This window comes from Convolutriloba macropyga, chromosome 2 (assembly GCF_964194025.1).
Source record: "Convolutriloba macropyga chromosome 2, txConMacr16.3, whole genome shotgun sequence".
Lineage (NCBI taxonomy): Eukaryota > Metazoa > Xenacoelomorpha > Acoela > Convolutidae > Convolutriloba > Convolutriloba macropyga.
This window is the reverse complement of record NC_134469.1, coordinates 19445072-19463129: the sequence shown is the minus strand read 5'-3', so window position 1 is coordinate 19463129 and position 18058 is coordinate 19445072. Positions and strand designations below refer to the sequence as shown.

General features: G+C 33.1%; 1 protein-coding gene across 1 annotated transcript in view; it reads right to left on the bottom strand.

Annotated features, from left to right (window-relative positions):
• Positions 1–18058, bottom strand: part of LOC142334847 (uncharacterized) — a 41337-nt gene that overhangs the window by 2645 nt on the left and 20634 nt on the right. Inside the window, exons 6-7 of the mRNA XM_075383174.1 lie at positions 9724–9814; positions 824–1082 (exon numbers count right to left, since the gene is read on the bottom strand). Coding sequence (XP_075239289.1) covers positions 824–1082; positions 9724–9814 — 350 coding nt within the window. The remainder of the gene's footprint in view (positions 1–823; positions 1083–9723; positions 9815–18058) is intronic.

The following is an 18058-nucleotide window of genomic DNA, read 5'->3' as shown; positions in this document are numbered from 1 at the left end:
ATACATAGCGTGCGAAAAAAGGGTACACAGCTTGTATCTCAATCCGTGGCTAAATTTTGGACACTTTGCGAACACGGGATGCTCAATTCCCTTTAGTTTTGACCTATTATGCTAAAATATCTAATTTTTGAAATACTGTTTCTTTTGCGATGTTTTAACATCGGAAAAACGAACAAGATATACACATATAGGGCACATTTGCCTGTGACGATTTGGGCGTTATGATCTGATAAATATTGATCATCAAGCTTTTAAGGAATTTGTAGTATCTCGGTGTACAAAAGTCTCGAATATTAGAAGAACCCGAATAAAATGATTTTTTCAATTCGAGCATTTCAATTCCCGAAGTAAAACGAGCGTTTGAATTCCTGACGAAAAACGAGCGTTTCAATTTTTAATGGCTTCACTTTTAAGAGGAAGTTACCCGAGCAAACTGCGGTGAAGCTCGGTGAAAAATAATTATCCGCACCGCAAAGGTCTAACTTTTTTTCAGCGACGAATGCGTTGAATGCGGTGAACTTTTGCAAGAAATGTGTTGGAATCTATTCTGTCACCCCAGTGTTTTCATGCTCTCCATTGCTAAATATGTGTTGTTATATAGCAAGTTACTACGTAAAAATTTAGCACGTGCGCCTGGGGGTCTTACAAGATATATGGCCACTAAGCTAGTGGGGGGGGGGCAGAATAGATCCATGTGTTAAATGTAGAGGTAAAATTTCGCGCTTTTGATTGCAAAAAATGGTCGCTGCATTCTCCTCAAATATTACGGTTCTTACCTCATCCGGAGAATAACTTTATTACTTCATAACTTTTACAGTTTTACAGTCAATGATAAAACTCCCTCGAATGGACTCCGCGTCTTCATGAATTTGACTTCTCGGAAGGTAGCTTGGAGGAGAGTGTCTGGGAACTCGTAAGCAGTGATGTTGGTTGATCCCATTCCATGTGCCGTGAACTCTGTCCCGAGGTCTTGTCTTACATTGCACAGAGGGATACAAGTAAAATTATCAGATGGAATTCTACATTGGAGATGTAAAAGTGCGATATCGTATTTGTAGGTCTTTCTGTTAAATGCCTGGAAGCTAAAATTAAAAGGAACAATGAACTCTGAGAGTTAGAGCACTAAGCTATCATTTCAATTACGCAACAATGCCCGGGCCGAGGTGTCAGCGATTAAAAACGCAAAGGTATTTAAGATTTAGTGAACTTTTGGGTTCCTAACCAAATGTCGAGTTTCTTTAAGCTAACACTTGAGTTTATTTTACAAAACTTTTCAGAATTAAAAATTCTTTTTTAGTATTAAACTTGTGTACCAAAGTAATCTAAGATCTTCGCTTACAACCGCCAAAACTATTTAGGACCAAAGCGTAGGTAAATTTATGTAAGATATACGCTTAGAAATGCTTAGAAAATTATGTCAGATTTTTCATTAAAATTCAATCTTTTACCTGAAGGGAAGCCACAATTAGACAAATTCATAGAGAAAGAGTTCATTTTTTAAATCTTATATGAGACATGTAGCAAACGGTGTCTTGTAATCCTTCGAAAAATTTGAAAACGTAAGAAAAGTTTGCTTAATTTTGAAAAGTATTTGCAAAAAGTCACATTTCAAAGCGCTGAATTGTAACAAAACACGCTGTATCAAAAACAAACACAGGCATCTAAAATAACGGCAAAAGCTAAGATTTTTAAAAAACAAATTATTTCCGCTATTAATTATGAGCAAATTATGCATGAGAAATATGTTTGTTTGGACTAAGAGGAACCATTGCGTATATTTTTTGCAAGCATTATTTTTTTTTGAACAAATCCAAATCATTAGTTTCAGTTGAAGCGATGCACCGGAATTAATGATATGATTTTAAAATATCTACAATAAACAATAATTTTCTACTTCTCACAATCAAGAACGCAGACACTAATTTGATTGGTGGATAAACAATTCTGCAACAAAAATGGTAACTGTTTAAAAAAGAAAAAAAATTAACAATTCAAGGAAAAACATTCAAATAACTGAAAAATTCATGCTTTGCTAAACAAACTTTATGCTTTCTTATGATTTATTGTAATTGGATAACAAAAAATTACTTCAAAGTCATCAAAAAATCATGTCCTGATTGCAATTTTAAGCGATATATTTATAAATTTTTAGGTTTCACGAAGAGAAAACTCCTGTGGTACATTAGCAGCTCCGTTAATAAACTCTCAGCTGAATGACTCATTAAAGTTAGTTACGTTGAGCTCTCTTGTACGGTTTGCTTACAACCAATTTCATCTGTTCATTCTTCGTAGCTATCCCTATTAATGCTTCATTGAAATTATTTGGATACGTCTGCTCGCTTCTGGATGTAAACAAATCCTTTTTATTCATTCACTAATCGTTTTGAGCGTTATCTATTTCGCAGTCTTCATCTTTGTTGGACATTCGTTTAAAATCACTCCAGATTCAATTCAACCTTAAAAAGTTTAAAAAAGCGATTTGTGTACACTCGGAAGTGAACAGAAATGTCCACAGAATTTTAATGAAAGATGGATAGGGCTACCTAAGTTGAATGAACAAATGAAAAAAAAGGTTAAAAACTAATTGAGCAACAGAGGTCAGCATTCATAACTTTTTTGAGTCATTAAATTGAAGTTTAAAATCTGGATTGGTTATATACCAAAAGACCTTTTCAAAAATGACTGCAGGAAATTTTAGGATTTTTCACAGCCAAAATTAAAACAAGAAAACCTCTTGTTTTTAGTTTGCAGTGTTAAAATGGATATATAAATTTCCGTTTGCATATATTAACATATCTGTTTCTTCGAAAGGTCTCCGAAAGGAACAATTGTTTTAATTGTTAGTAAAAATGACTTTCGGTAAAAGTGAAATCGGTAAAAATAATTATTAACCCCCTGAAAAATTTCTCTGGCTATTAAACCTCTTAAATTTTTCTCACTAACTTTCCTAACTCAACTAAAAATTTTCTCCGGCTACTAAAATCAACGACGAAATGAGTTTTTTAAAAGAAGTTTTAGTTTTCAAAGTCTGCAACAGTTATTATTGCACCTCTGTTTTACAGAATGTATAAAAAAATATTTTGTTCATTTATCGTAACATTCCCTTTTAAGGCTTTATTGAATTTATTTGGATATGTCTGCTTGCTTCCGAATGCAAATAAAAATTTTTTCTCATCCATTAATGGTTTTAAGCGTTATCTGTTTTGCGATATTCATCTTCAGTTGGGCATTAATTTAAAATCATTCTTTCTTAGAATCCAGATTGAGTTCCATCTTAATTTTTGAAAAAGGATTTATTTACAATCAAAAGAGAACATATATGCACACAAGATTTTAAAGAAGGATGAAAAAGAGAATAAAAAAGTGTTTTACAAGCCTTCAAAAAATTTAAAAACTGTCAAAAAATTTGTTTGATTTTAAAAAGCAACAACAAAAAGTCAGATTTCAGAGTGCTGAATAGAAGCAAAACACGCTGTATCAAAAACAAACACACGCATCTAAAATAACGGTTAAATTTGGGATAATTTTTTCCGCTATTAACTATGAGCAAATTATGCATGCGAATTATGGTTGCTCGAACCAAAAAAGTGACCTTACGTGTATTTTCTTTAAAAATTATTTTCAAAAGAATTTCTTAAAAAAATAATTTTAGTTCATGCAATGCACCAGAATCATTGATATTATTTTAAAATTACTATATCAACTATTAATTTTATGCTTCCATCTCCAGCATTTAAGACCGCTGACAACAATTTGATTGGTGGATAAACAATTCTGCAACAGAAATGTTAAAAGTTCTAAAACGAGAACATGATTACAACTCAAAGAAAAACATTGAAATAACTGAAAATTTCATGCTTTGCTGAACAAACTTTATGCGTTGTTATGATTTTGTAAAATTGTGTATCAAAAAACCCTCTTTAAGAGGTTTCACGCTTGAAAAAACTCCTGTGACATATTAGCAGCTCCGTTGTTAAACTCTCAGTTGAATTACCTATTAATTTTAGTTACGTTGACCTCTGTTGTACAATTTGTTTTAATCTATTTTTATCTCTTCTTTTATCGTAGCAATAATTGTTTATGCCCTCATGGAAGTTCTTTTGATATGTCTGCTCGCTTCTGGATTAAAACAAGTAGTTTTTGTTCAATCGATAATTGTTTTAAGCGTCATCCATTTTGCAATCTTCGTCTTTGGTTGGACATTCATTTAAAATCGTTCTTTCTTAGCTTCTAGATTGAATTCAATATTCAAATTTAAAAAAAAGGATTTATGTACACTCGGAAGTGAACAGACCCTTCCACAGAAATTATCGTGAAGGATGAACAGGGCTAACCAAGGTGAACGAAAAACTTAAAATGGATATATACAAATTGAACAACAGAAAGCAACATAACTGAAGTTATTGAGTCATCAACTGGAATTTTAATATCGGGTTTAATTTTTTTTTTACCACAAAACCCTTTAAAAAAACTACTGCAGAAAAAATTAGGAGTTTTTGCAGTGAAAATAGATTACGAAGACCATCTTGCTTTCAGTTTCCAGTGTTAATAACGTTAAAAAAATTTCCGTTCGCACCTATTCTAATATGTTTTTTTCAAAATGTCTGCAAAAAGAGTAAAATAATTAATTTTTAGTAAAATATTGTTTCGGGTAAAGTGGGAACGGTTAAAAATTGTTAATCCTCTGAAAAAATAACAAAAAGAAGAATTTTCTCTGGCCTCTAAAACCAGAGACGAAAGGAGTTTTAATATGAGACTTTTTTGTTTTCAAAGTTTGCTCCAGTTATTATTGCACAAAATTCATCCTAAACTGAATATGAAGACTTTGACCTTAGAAGAAGGGATTTGAAAAAATAGAGATATAACTGATGATTGCGAACATCGTAAGATAAAACAAAAAAATTAATAGTATTAAAAAACGAAAAATTATTACTATTCAAAGAAAAAATACTAAAATAACCGAGAACTTCGAGTTTTGCTGAAAAAATTGCATGCTTTGTGAAGATTATTTGTTTTTGGGTATCAAAATATCACTTTTAATTCAACGAAAATTCATCTCGTGATTTCACTTTTAGTGCTATAGTTATAGTTTTTTAAGATGTCTCACGAAGAGAACTCCTGTGGTACATTAGCAGCTCCGTTATTAAACTCTCAGTTGAATGACTCATTAGTTTTAATTACCTTGAGCTCTGTTGTATAATTTGTTTACATCCGTTATCATCTGTTCATTCATCGTAGCAACCGATGTTATTGCTTCATTGAAGTTATTTGGATACGCCTGCTCGCTTCCGCATTTAAACAAGACGATTTTTTTCATTCATTAATTAATTTAAGTGTTAACCATTATGCCATCTTAAAATCATTCATTCATATTTTCTAGATTAAGTTCAAACATAAAATTTTGAAAATGGATTTATTTTCACCCAAAAGAAGACAAATATGTCCAAAATATTTTAATCAAGAATGAAAAGTGATAACTAAGGTGAATGAACAATTAAAAAAGAGTATGAACAAAGTGTCTTGTAAGCCTTCAAAAAAATTAGAAACTGTGAGAAAACTTTGCTTGATTTTAAAAGAAACACCAAAAAGTCACATTTCAAGGCGCTGATGTAAACAAATCTTTTTTGCTCATCCATTAAGGGTTTTAAGTCATATCTACTTTGCGATCTTCATTCTTAGTTGTACTTACAATTAAAATCATTCCTTCTTAGCTTCCAGATTGGAAGCTAAGAAAGATTGATTTTAATTTTCCATTTGCCTGGTTAAACAAATTTGCAATTGAACGTTTTCAAAATTTTTTTTCGATTAGTCTACAAAAACACTAAATCCGTCTAATTTTTAATAAAAATTGTTTTGGTAAAAGTATGAAATGTGAAAAATTTGATCAACATCCGAGAAATAAACACTTAAAGTTTTTTTCTGGCTCCTACACTTAAAGAGGCCCAAGGCGTTTTAATATCAGACTCTAAGAAAGAGTATGAACAAAGTGTCTTGTAAGCCTTCAAAAAATTGGAAACTGTGAGAAAACTTTGCTTTGATTTTAAAAAAAACACCAAAAAGTCACATTTCAAGGCGCTGAATTGAAGCAGAACACATTGCACCAAAAACAAACACAAGCATCTAAAATAAGGGTAAAAGCTGATATTTTTACATCAATTTATTTCCGCTATTAATTATGAGCAGATTATGCATGCGAAAAATAGTTGCTTGGACGATAAACTATCATTGCGTTTTTTAACCAAATTATTTTAAAAATAATTTATTAAACAAATAATTTAAGTTCATGCAATGCACCGGAAATGATGATATGATAAAAATCTATATCAAACATTAATTTTGTGCTTCCAACTCCAGCAATCGAGGACACTGAAAATAATTTAATTGATGGATAAGAAATTTTGCAACAGAAAATCTTGTTCAAAAAAAAGTTTTTACTATTCAAAAAAAAACAAGGAAATAACCAAAAACTTTGTGCTTTGCTAAAAAATCTGAATGCTTTGTATGGATTAATTTAATTTGAGCATCAAAATTTGAATTTTAGGACAACAAAAAATCATTTTCTGATAGCAACTTTTGGCGCTATACTTTTGAAATTTTAAGTGGTTTCAATCTTGAGAAAATTCCCAAAGTACATTAGCAGATCCGTTATTAAACTCTCAGTTGAATGACTCAATAGTTTTATTTACGTTGACCTCTGTTGTACTGCTTGTTTACATCCACTTTCGTCTGTTTGTTCATCGTAGCAATCCCTGTTAAAGCTTCCTTACATTAATTTGGATATGTCTGCTTGCTTCCTGATGTAAACAAATCTTTTTTGCTCATCCATTAAGAGTTTTAAGTCTTATCTGCTTTGCGATCTTCATTCTTAGTTGTACATACAATTAAAATCATTCCTTCTTAGCTTCCAGATTGGAAGCTAAGAAAGGTTGATTTTAATTTTCAATTTGCCTGGTTAAATAAATTTGCAATTGTACGTTTTCACAATTTTTTTTCGAACAGTCTACGAAAACACTAAATCTGTCTAATTTTTAATAAAAATTGTTTTGGTAAAAGTATGAAATGTGAAAAATTTGATCAACATCCGAGAAATAAACACTTAAAGTTTTTTCTGGCTCCTTCACTTAAAGAGGCCCAAGGCGTTTTAATATCAGACTTCTTTTTTTTCAAAGTTTGCTCCAGCTGTTTTTCACTTCTGTTGTACAGATTGTTTGCATAGATTTTCATCTGTTCATACGGCGTGGCAATTCCTGATAATGCTTCATAGATTTTTTTTGGATATGTCTGCTCGCTTTCGAATGCAAACTATTCCTTCCAATTCATTCATTAACCGTTTGGAGCGTTATTTTTTACAATCATCATCTTTTTTACTACATTTTTTTGAAAACATTCTTTTTTAGCTTCTAGATTGAATTCAATCTTATCATGTTGAAAAATGGATTTATAAACCTTCAAAAGAGAACAAACATGTCCCCAATATTCTAATGAAATAAATATTCTAAAGGATGGAACGAGATAACTAAAATAAATGAACAAATGAAACTGTATTTTGAGCCTGCAAAAAATTTGTTTGAAAAATTTGCTTAGCTTGAAAAAGTAACAGCAAAAAGTCAGATTTCGAATTGCTGAATTGTAGCACAAGACGTTGTATCAAAAACAAACACAGACATCTGAAATAAGGGTAAAATTTAAGATTTTTACAAACAATTTATTTCTGGTATTAATTTTGAGCGAATTATGAATGAGAAATGTGGTTTTTAAAATATCTACTTCAAACATTAAATTTGTGCTTCCAACTCCAGCAATCAAGACTGCTGACAGTAATTTGATTGGTCGATAAAAAAATCTGCAACAAATGTTAAAGGTTGTAAAACGAAAAAATGATTACAATTCAAAGAAAAACATTGAAATAACTGAAAACTTCATGCTTTGCTTAACAAGCTTTATGCTTTCTTATGATTTATTGTAATTGGATAACAAAAAATTACTTCAAAGTCATCAAAAAATCATGTCCTGATTGCAATTTTAAGCGATATATTTATAAATTTTTAGGTTTCACGAAGAGAAAACTCCTGTGGTACATTAGCAGCTCCGTTCATAAACTCTCAGCTGAATGACTCATTAAAGTTAGTTACGTTGAGCTCTCTTGTACGGTTTGCTTACAACCAATTTCATCTGTTCATTGTGTATCAAAAAGCAGGTTTAAGAGGTTTCACTCTTGAAAAAACTCCTGTGGTACATTAGCAGCTCCGTTTTTCAACTCTCAGTTGAATGAATTATTAATTTTAGTTACCTTGAACTCTGTTGTACAATTTGTTTACATCCATTTTTATCTGTTCATTTGTCGTAGCAATCCTTGCTAATGTTTCATTGAAGTTCTTTTGATATGTATGCTCGCTTCCGGATGTAAATAAGTCCTTTTTATTCAATCAAAAATTGTTTGAAGCGTTATCTATTTTGCAATCTTCATCTTTAGTTGAACATTTATTTAAAATCATTCTTTCTTAGCTTCCAGATTGAATTCAATCTAAACTGTTGAAAAGTGATTTATGTACACTCGGAAGTGAACAGACCCTTCCACAGAATTTATCTTGAAAGATGAACAGGGCTAACCAAGGCGAACGAATAAATGAAAATGGATATAAACAAATTGAACAACAGAGGTGAACATAACTGAATTTATTGAGTCATCAAGTGGAATTTCAATATCGGTTCAATTTTTTACCACAAGACCCTTTCAAAAACGACTGCAAAAAAATTTAGGAGTTTTTGCAGTCAAAATAGATTACGAAGACCATCTTGTTTTCAGTTTCCAGTGTTAATAATGTTGAAAAAATTTCTGTTGGCACCTACTCTAATATCTTTTTTTTCAAAATGTCTTCGAAAAGAGCAAATTGTTTCGGTAAAAGTGGGAACGGTAAAAAAATTTTTAATCCTCTGAAAAAGTAACACAGAAGAATTTTCTCTGGCCTCTAAAACCAGAGACGAAAGGAGTTTTAATATGAGACTTTTTTGTTTTCAAAGTTTGCTCCAGTTATTATTGCACAAAATTCATGCTAAACTGAATATAAAGACTTTGACCATATAACAGTGGGATTTGAAAATTTAGAGATAGCTGATGATTGCGAACTGCGTAAGATCTGATAAATTTAGATGTATTTGTCTAAAGAAGTGCGTAAATAATCTATTACGTTTTCCAATAGAAAACGGCTTAAAGTTTTCGGTGGCTTGAAAAATTTTCTGTCTGTTCTGTAAGGGTTTTCACAAGATCCTAATTTTTATAATCAACCAGAGGTTTCTTTAAATGTTTTAAGCTCTTTGGCAAACCGATGAATGAAAATACAGCTTCGTATCAACTTTTTTGGGCATACTGTTTTAAAATTCTGCTCTATTGTAAATTATCTGTAATTTTTTTTGAATTTGAAAACAGACAATAATAACGATTTTGTTGTTTCGTCTCTATTAATACCAGCAGTGGATGTAGTTTTCCGATTTTAAAATCCAAACTGTCTAAATTTTTGATTATCAGTCCCACATGTCCAAAACATGAATGCTCGTAGTCAAACAATTGTTGTATTATTAATTTCCAAACTCTTCGGAGACTCAAATCTAGCTTTAATTCGTTTGGACTGTGACGTCTGATAATGATCTTGTTTTGCCTGGATCATTCTATTTATATTTCTACACTTACGTCTGGTATACATTATAAAAATTTCTTCTGCTTACCCTTTTGGAACAAATTTTCGGTCACAGGAATAAACTTCTAGAGTTCTCGTTCCTATTGTGAAATCATCCAGTTCTACGAAGATTTCGTCTGCTGAAACAAAAAATAAACTGATACTAAACAACCTGAGCAAATGGAATATCCACTCCCATTGGGTCAGCAGGACCTCACAAAATACACCATTAAGATAAAGGTGCCAGACAGAAATTACTTCTATGATCGGACCCTTTTACTGACTCTGTTTTCTGATCAGATCGTCACAAGATCTGTTTTATTTCAACCCTCTCTCCCTTAGACCATCAGAGCATTCCCTAACATGTTCAAGTTAATTCGGATAAAATAAACAATTCCAACGCATACTCTTGTTCCAACCCATAACTTTAGTTTGAATAAATCAGTACTTTGGAAATAATAGTGCAAATATTTGTGACAACATTGGGAGCAATATTTTTGTATCGAAATGCCTTCAATTTCGTTCTTTTCGTTCTGGGTCAACAAAAGCAGTGGTAAAAACAAAGTTCAAATTGAAACTCGTTCTGATTTAAAAACATATGAGTCTCAGATTAGACTGTATTCAGACTTCGACACTAATCAGACTTTGGAGCGACTTAGGATCAGACTATTTCCAGATTTCAGTCTCTGATTTGACTTTGGCCCGACCATTGACAAGAATATTCTGAAACTCCATAGTCACTTCATATCTCCGATTGGTCTGCTCATAGATTTTATGGGCCATTACTCCGTACAAATATGAATCTTGGTTTTTATATCCCTATTTTGCCAAATAGTTTGTTGTGTTTTTTTTGCATTTAGATTGCACAATTTTATGTAAAATAAAACCCATTTACGTACAATTTTTGTACATACCTTTTCCAACCTATTTGTATTCTCGATTGCAAATTTATCTTTAATTTTCTGTATGTAATATTTATGAGTCTGAAAATTAATAGAATGGCAATTCAGCGACGCTTTTGACAAACTTAGTTGGAAACAAGATAGGCGTTGGATGAGCGCATCAAATTGTAGTTCATAAATTTTTTTTTGTAGAAGTTCGAATTGATATTATGAACTTCATCAAATTTTGTTGTTAAACGTACAATTTCTCCAAACAAGGATGCACCGCACAGACTGAAGCAACAAATGTTATATAAAAGGCAAGTCAAATGAAAAGGATCTCTGCCACTATTGTGTAGGCTTAAATTCACTGTGTAAAGAGCTACCTCATCATGTTGGGATAGCCCCTCGGCGGTATGCAGACATCCCAAAAAACGAACCCTGCATGCTGTTGTCACTTTAAAATATATAGAGGACGACAGAAGAAGCAGCTCTAAATGCATATTTTACTGCCTGTAGAGCGCCGTCGTATGGATATCGAGTGAAAAAAGCACTGTCCCCAGTCGGAATATCTGTCAGCCAATCAGATCGTGAGAAAAGACACACCCATTGCAGAACACATGACAGTAAAATGATTGAAATAATTATCACAGACAAACCAAAACGACATACGTTGGCCATATTATTGGCGGTACTTTTGGAATAATTTTCAGCTGTTTATAGCACTTTTTTTGGAAAAGTATACAAAATATTTTGAAATAATAGTGAATGACGAATATTAAGCTCATACATTTCATATTTGTTTGTCAAAATATGAGTAATTTAAAAATGGACAAAGGTTATATTGTTATATCACGTTATATACCACGAGTCATTATAGCGATTGGCATTCTTTGTTGGTTTGCGAAAACAAAACATACAAAATCATTTACAACGTTGGGCACTAAATAAAAGTGTAAGTCCAAATAGATAACTGAATTTTTGACATACTGTGAAGCCAGTTTATACTTATAAATGCTCATTTGTAAGAAATAATCAAAAGAAATTTGCATTTAACCTCAAATTAGTATTCTGATTATGATTAAACTATAAAGTTTCTTTGTAGCATACACAAAGAATTAAATGTGGATTGCAAATGAGATATAATAATAATTTAATAAGTCGTCTGACTACATTATACGAAAATTTGTGGCACCCGTCAATGTTTTATGTGTATTACATGACCTTGTATGATTTCCAAGAAATTTTTTCAACTTCAATAGAAATTAAATTTTATTCAGTTAGTCTTTGAAGAATTTTGTATGATCCTTGTTTGATTTCTAGGAAATCATATATGGTCCTTGTATGACTACCAAGAACTCATTCAAATCATATATGACCTAGAACGATTACTAAGAATCATATGTGACCTGGTACGAAATCAAAGAAAGTTGTATGATCAGTGACCCGGAAAAGCAGCTTCATTAATGTTACTCTAATTGAGACAATATAAAAGTAGGCGCAACAACTGACCACCGTCCGTAGCCTAAGCTTTTTAAAACAAAAATTCCGTATCGCTCATAATGAACGTGCATGTGAAAACTGAAAGATGCAGGGAATTTTCAAGGAGAAACTGCGTGTAAGTCAGATAATTTAGGCCAATTAGACATTTTGGTTAGGTATTTGAGTTTAGCTTTTTGTAATTGAATGGTTATTGTTGCGAAGGCGCCAGAGAGGGGAGTTGAGTGATATATCTTAAACAAACAAAATAATGAACAAAAGCATATTAAGCTGTCGATATATTTTGATTAACTAGTGAAGTTGTGTTTGTGCATTAGGCCAAAGTCGAAATGAGTGATTTAAATTAAGAAATAAACTAGAGAGCGAAGATTTGAAGTGAACTAGATATTTTGATCAAAATTGGAATTTCAATTTGAAGTAACTTAAAGTACATTTTCGAATTTGCAAAATAATGGGCATCCCCAAACCTTGTACCTTCAACTCTTTAATTTATATTCGTCATAGGACTCTGAAAGTTTGTGGGGATGTTCCTCTAATGATTGTTGATATATAATAAGGATACGCGGCCAATTACATTTTTTCGATCAGAGTTATTAGCACCGGAAGTGGTGTTATTCGACGGTTTTTTATAATTTGCAGTATAATTTTGATAGTTTAAGGATGAAATAACGGTATAAACCAGTCGTACTAGGATGTACTTGTGCAGTAATGTATTGGGTGATCATAGGAATGGCTTAGAAAATTGTGGGAGAATTTTTTTGGAATCTTAAAGTAAATAAAAAGGCAATTTATCAGTTGTCCAAATACCGTCGGGTAAAAAGTTGTCCGACCCCCCTGGAATGGGAAGGAGTTATTGGTTGATAACTGGTCAATGATGGGCAGGAACCCCTAATGGTCTTCTATTGCGAGTATAATTTTCAGGCGAATCCGACCACCCAATCTCTAGCTATTAACACCTGAAGTAGTGTGATTTGAAGGTTTTTAGGCATATTATTGTGAAATATGACTGTTTGAGTAACAAATAATGTGGTTAATCAGTCGTAATGGCATGCACGTAAGAATTAAGGTTCGAGCATGATCTCGGGAAGGGTTTAGGATGTAAAATGGCGATTTTTGAGAATATTGGCAATTATCACAGGAATGTAGTTTGCACCTAAATTGAAATAGTGTTTTCTCAAAAAGTTGAACTCGAATTGACCTGAAAATTGGGGGATAGACTAATTTGGGTATGAGGGATCCAATTTTGAAGTCGGATTTGACCCCAGACCAACCCGCACGGAACTAGCGCACGCCGCTGCTGCGGGACGTAAAATTTAAATTGCTCGTGGAGTATTGGTAGTAGCCTTATGATTTTTGGAGGGTTGGTGTAACCTTTCAAGGATTTTCTATTGGTGCTTTTTTAACTCCCGAGTGCGACCGGAAGTCGGTGCTTCGGGTTGACCCGCGTGCCGAAAACCGGAAATTGGCATTTTTGAGTGGCCGAATCGATTTGAAATGGTAATAATTTGATTACCTGAGACAATTGGTGACAAAAAATCCACAACCCGGTATATTTTGACGATTTCAGATTTTTTGGGTTTCGGCACACACGACTCGTAAAAAATATTCAAATTGCAAACGACTCGCAACGGCTGATCCGTTGGTCATGGAGCTTGGCAGGCAGGTTGGTGGCACACTATAGTTACTAGAAAATTTACCCGAAGACGTTTTGAACACTACTTCGCAAGTTATTAGGTATGGAAATTTTGGGTCATCCGGGAGGCGGTTGAAAAGTGTGTGCGGTCATTGCTCGTGTTCTAGTGGGAGTTAGGCCAAGAAATTTTCTGAGTAGGTGCAACTATGAGAGAACTTTCAGTGACAGTAATTAGTTTTATTAACTTGACCCTTCATTTTGGACGATTGACCCCTGATTGACCCCTAGAGGTCAAATTTTGGGCTTTTAGGAATATTAGACTTTTCGGCAGTTTTTAACTGAGGAAATCCATAAAATGATTTTGAAATTGGAAATTACAAACAACCTGTGCTTTAGGGTTGAGTTTGGTTATTTATTCATCACATGAATTTCGACAGGTATTGATTGCAGCTAATTAATTTGATTGCGGAAATAAAGGAATAAGTTTTTTTTCAGAGCAACGTTCAATGTTTACTAAGCAAACACTGATTGAAATGTCAAGTGCATATATGAGATAAAGTGGAGTGGATTTGTTTACATAAGAGTCCAAAGGTCGTTCACTTAAGATAAGGAGAAAGTTGAATAATGGTTGCTAGCAGTTGAATGACAGACCATAGTTTGATATTGGGTTGTTTGCATAGCAAACAAAGCCCTCCTACAGAATTTAATAGATTTAAAGTTAAAGTTGCAATGTTTACTTAAGAGATTTAGGTTCGTTTGCTTAAGATAAGAGCGTGTTGGTCGAGTATAAATTGAAGTAACACAGAGAAATAGAGAGACTTTAGAGAATTCTGGGAGAATTCAGAAAATTGAACACAGGACAGTTTTTGCACAAGCGAGAGAAAGTAGTTGGTTTAGTGGGCCTAAACTTTAGAAGCTAGTGTGAAAAGCAGAGAGGAGACTGAAATCTGGAAGTTTGTAATTGCAGGACCAGTTGGGATACTGTGAGCGGTTTTGATTTAGTTCATTTGGGAAGTGAACCGTGGATGTTGTTTCTATTATTATTTTAATTAGTATTATAAATTGTCTTAAATTTGTGTTTTCCATTGACGTGCAAGTAATCTTCTTACAATTGTGATCTAAATAACTAGAATTGATATTACGAGCCCCATTGTGAATTAACTTGTTTCAAGGCAATCTAATTTGCAACATACAAGAGTGGAGGAGGGAATATAGCAGAGTAACAAATTAACGCTTGCTTCACCAATTCAAAAGCTTTGGTTCATTTTATTTGATCGATCTTCTGGGCGACAGAGTCCCCTCACTGTTGAGCCTAGCAGAAATTCAGAAGACGACAAAAACGTTCAATTTTTTCTTAATAGTCAGGTCTCGCTCAGATTCTATTGAAATTTTTGGCACCATTTCGAAAAATAGGGAAGAAATTATGTAAATTATACAGACATTTTCAAAGAAAAATAAATACATTTCAGTCTGTAAAATGGTTCGAAAATAATAAGAAGGGTACAGAAAGACTTACTTAAATTGTATCAGGGACGGAAGTGTTATCAGAAACACATCAAGTTCATTAATTGACAGAGAATATCACCGAAAGTTTTCGCTTGCAACCGTTTTTCTCCGATACAAATGTTTTATCGTTTTGTTCTAAGAGTTTGGGGGGAGGGGTAATTTACCGATTTATGGATTAGGGGATACTTGCCCAGAGGTGGCAAAAGCTGTACGAGAGAAATTGTAACAAAACAAAAGAGGTCATAAACAATATCATCCCATTGTTTCCCAGTTTCATACATCTTTTGGCCTAAGAAAATTGAGGCGGTTGAAAAGTGTGCGCGGTCATTGCTCGTGTTCTAGTGGGAGTTAGGCCAAGAAATTTTCTGAGTAGGTGCAACTATGAGAGAACTTTCAGTGACAGTAATTAGTTTTATTAACTTGACCCTTCATTTTGGACGATTGACCCCTGATTGACCCCTAGAGGTCAAATTTTGGGCTTTTAGGAATATTAGACTTTTCGGCAGTTTTTAACTGAGGAAATCCATAAAATGACTTTGAAATTGGAAATTACAAACAACCTGTGCTTTAGGGTTGAGTTTGGTTATTTATTCATCACATGAATTTCGACAGGTATTGATTGCAGCTAATTAATTTGATTGCGGAAATAAAGGAATAAGTTTTTTTTCAGAGCAACGTTCAATGTTTACTAAGCAAACACTGATTGAAATGTCAAGTGCATATATGAGATAAAGTGGAGTGGATTTGTTTACATAAGAGTCCAAAGGTCGTTCACTTAAGATAAGGAGAAAGTTGAATAATGGTTGCTAGCAGTTGAATGACAGACCATAGTTTGATATTGGGTTGTTTGCATAGCAAACAAAGCCCTCCTACAGAATTTAATAGATTTAAAGTTAAAGTTGCAATGTTTACTTAAGAGATTTAGGTTCGTTTGCTTAAGATAAGAGCGTGTTGGTCGAGTATAAATTGAAGTAACACAGAGAAATAGAGAGACTTTAGAGAATTCTGGGAGAATTCAGAAAATTGAACACAGGACAGTTTTTGCACAAGCGAGAGAAAGTAGTTGGTTTAGTGGGCCTAAACTTTAGAAGCTAGTGTGAAAAGCAGAGAGGAGACTGAAATCTGGAAGTTTGTAATTGCAGGACCAGTTGGGATACTGTGAGCGGTTTTGATTTAGTTCATTTGGGAAGTGAACCGTGGATGTTGTTTCTATTATTATTTTAATTAGTATTATAAATTGTCTTAAATTTGTGTTTTCCATTGACGTGCAAGTAATCTTCTTACAATTGTGATCTAAATAACTAGAATTGATATTACGAGCCCCATTGTGAATTAACTTGTTTCAAGGCAATCTAATTTGCAACATACAAGAGTGGAGGAGGGGATATAGCAGAGTAACAAATTAACGCTTGCTTCACCAATTCAAAAGCTTTGGTTCATTTTATTTGATCGATCTTCTGGGCGACAGAGTCCCCTCACTGTTGAGCCTAGCAGAAATTCAGAAGACGACAAAAACGTTCAATTTTTTCTTAATAGTCAGGTCTCGCTCAGATTCTATTGAAATTTTTGGCACCATTTCGAAAAATAGGGAAGAAATTATGTAAATTATACAGACATTTTCAAAGAAAAATAAATACATTTCAGTCTGTAAAATGGTTCGAAAATAATAAGAAGGGTACAGAAAGACTTACTTAAATTGTATCAGGGACGGAAGTGTTATCAGAAACACATCAAGTTCATTAATTGACAGAGAATATCACCGAAAGTTTTCGCTTGCAACCGTTTTTCTCCGATACAAATGTTTTATCGTTTTGTTCTAAGAGTTTGGGGGGGGGGGGTAATTTACCGATTTATGGTTTAGGGGATACTTGCCCAGAGGTGGTAAAAGCTGTACGAGAGAAATTGTAACAAAACAAAAGAGGTCATAAACAATATCATCCCATTGTTTCCCAGTTTCATACATCTTTTGGCCTAAGAAAATTGACGCGTTTTGTTATATGGGCTGATACCTTCGAAGATAACAAAAACACCAATTGCGCCATACTGTCTGTAGCGCTAATTTAAGCTAAAAAAACTCGCCATGTTGAATCTCGAGTCTTTTATGTCACATTCATAGACTGAGGTCACATTCATTACGTAACATTCATTACGTCGAAGAGGTATACTCAAAAACTTCTCGCTTAGTCAAAACTCCTCGAAAAATTGATACAAAAAATGAACAAAATTTGGTGACATGCTTTGTATTTTGTTTTTTTGCAAAAAAGGTTATGCCAGATTTGCGAAACTGAGATACTTCAAAATCGTAAAATTAGGTGAAAAGTCTTGTAGCACGTTTTCGATCATTTTAGGTACCTATTTTTTGTATTAAGTCTATCTCTAATAAGCAATTTAGCATAATTATGCGCGCGCTTTTGAGCATGCAATTTTGATTGAAGGTTTTATTAATTGAGCAGGCAAAAGAGATTTGAAGCTTTATTAATTGAGCATGCAAAATATGTGACAAAAATATGTTTTGAATTGTGGTCGTTGTTGTAAAAATCTGTAAGCATCTGTAAATATCGCAATATCGCTTCCTAATTTTCGTTTATGAGTTTTGCTAATATATATATATATATATATATATATATATATATATATAGAGAGAGAGAGAGAGAGAGAGAAAGAGAGAGAGAGAGAGCAGAATGGAGAGACCAAAAAAATGGATCTATTCTGTTTTTCCCAACCCCAGCTTAGAGGGCTTATATCTTTTACAAACCCCAGGCACTCGCGCCATTTTTGTACATGGTAACGTACTATATAACAATATATGATTTGTAACAGAATAGAACCCAAAAATTATTTTACAGCTGTAAACTTGTAAATAG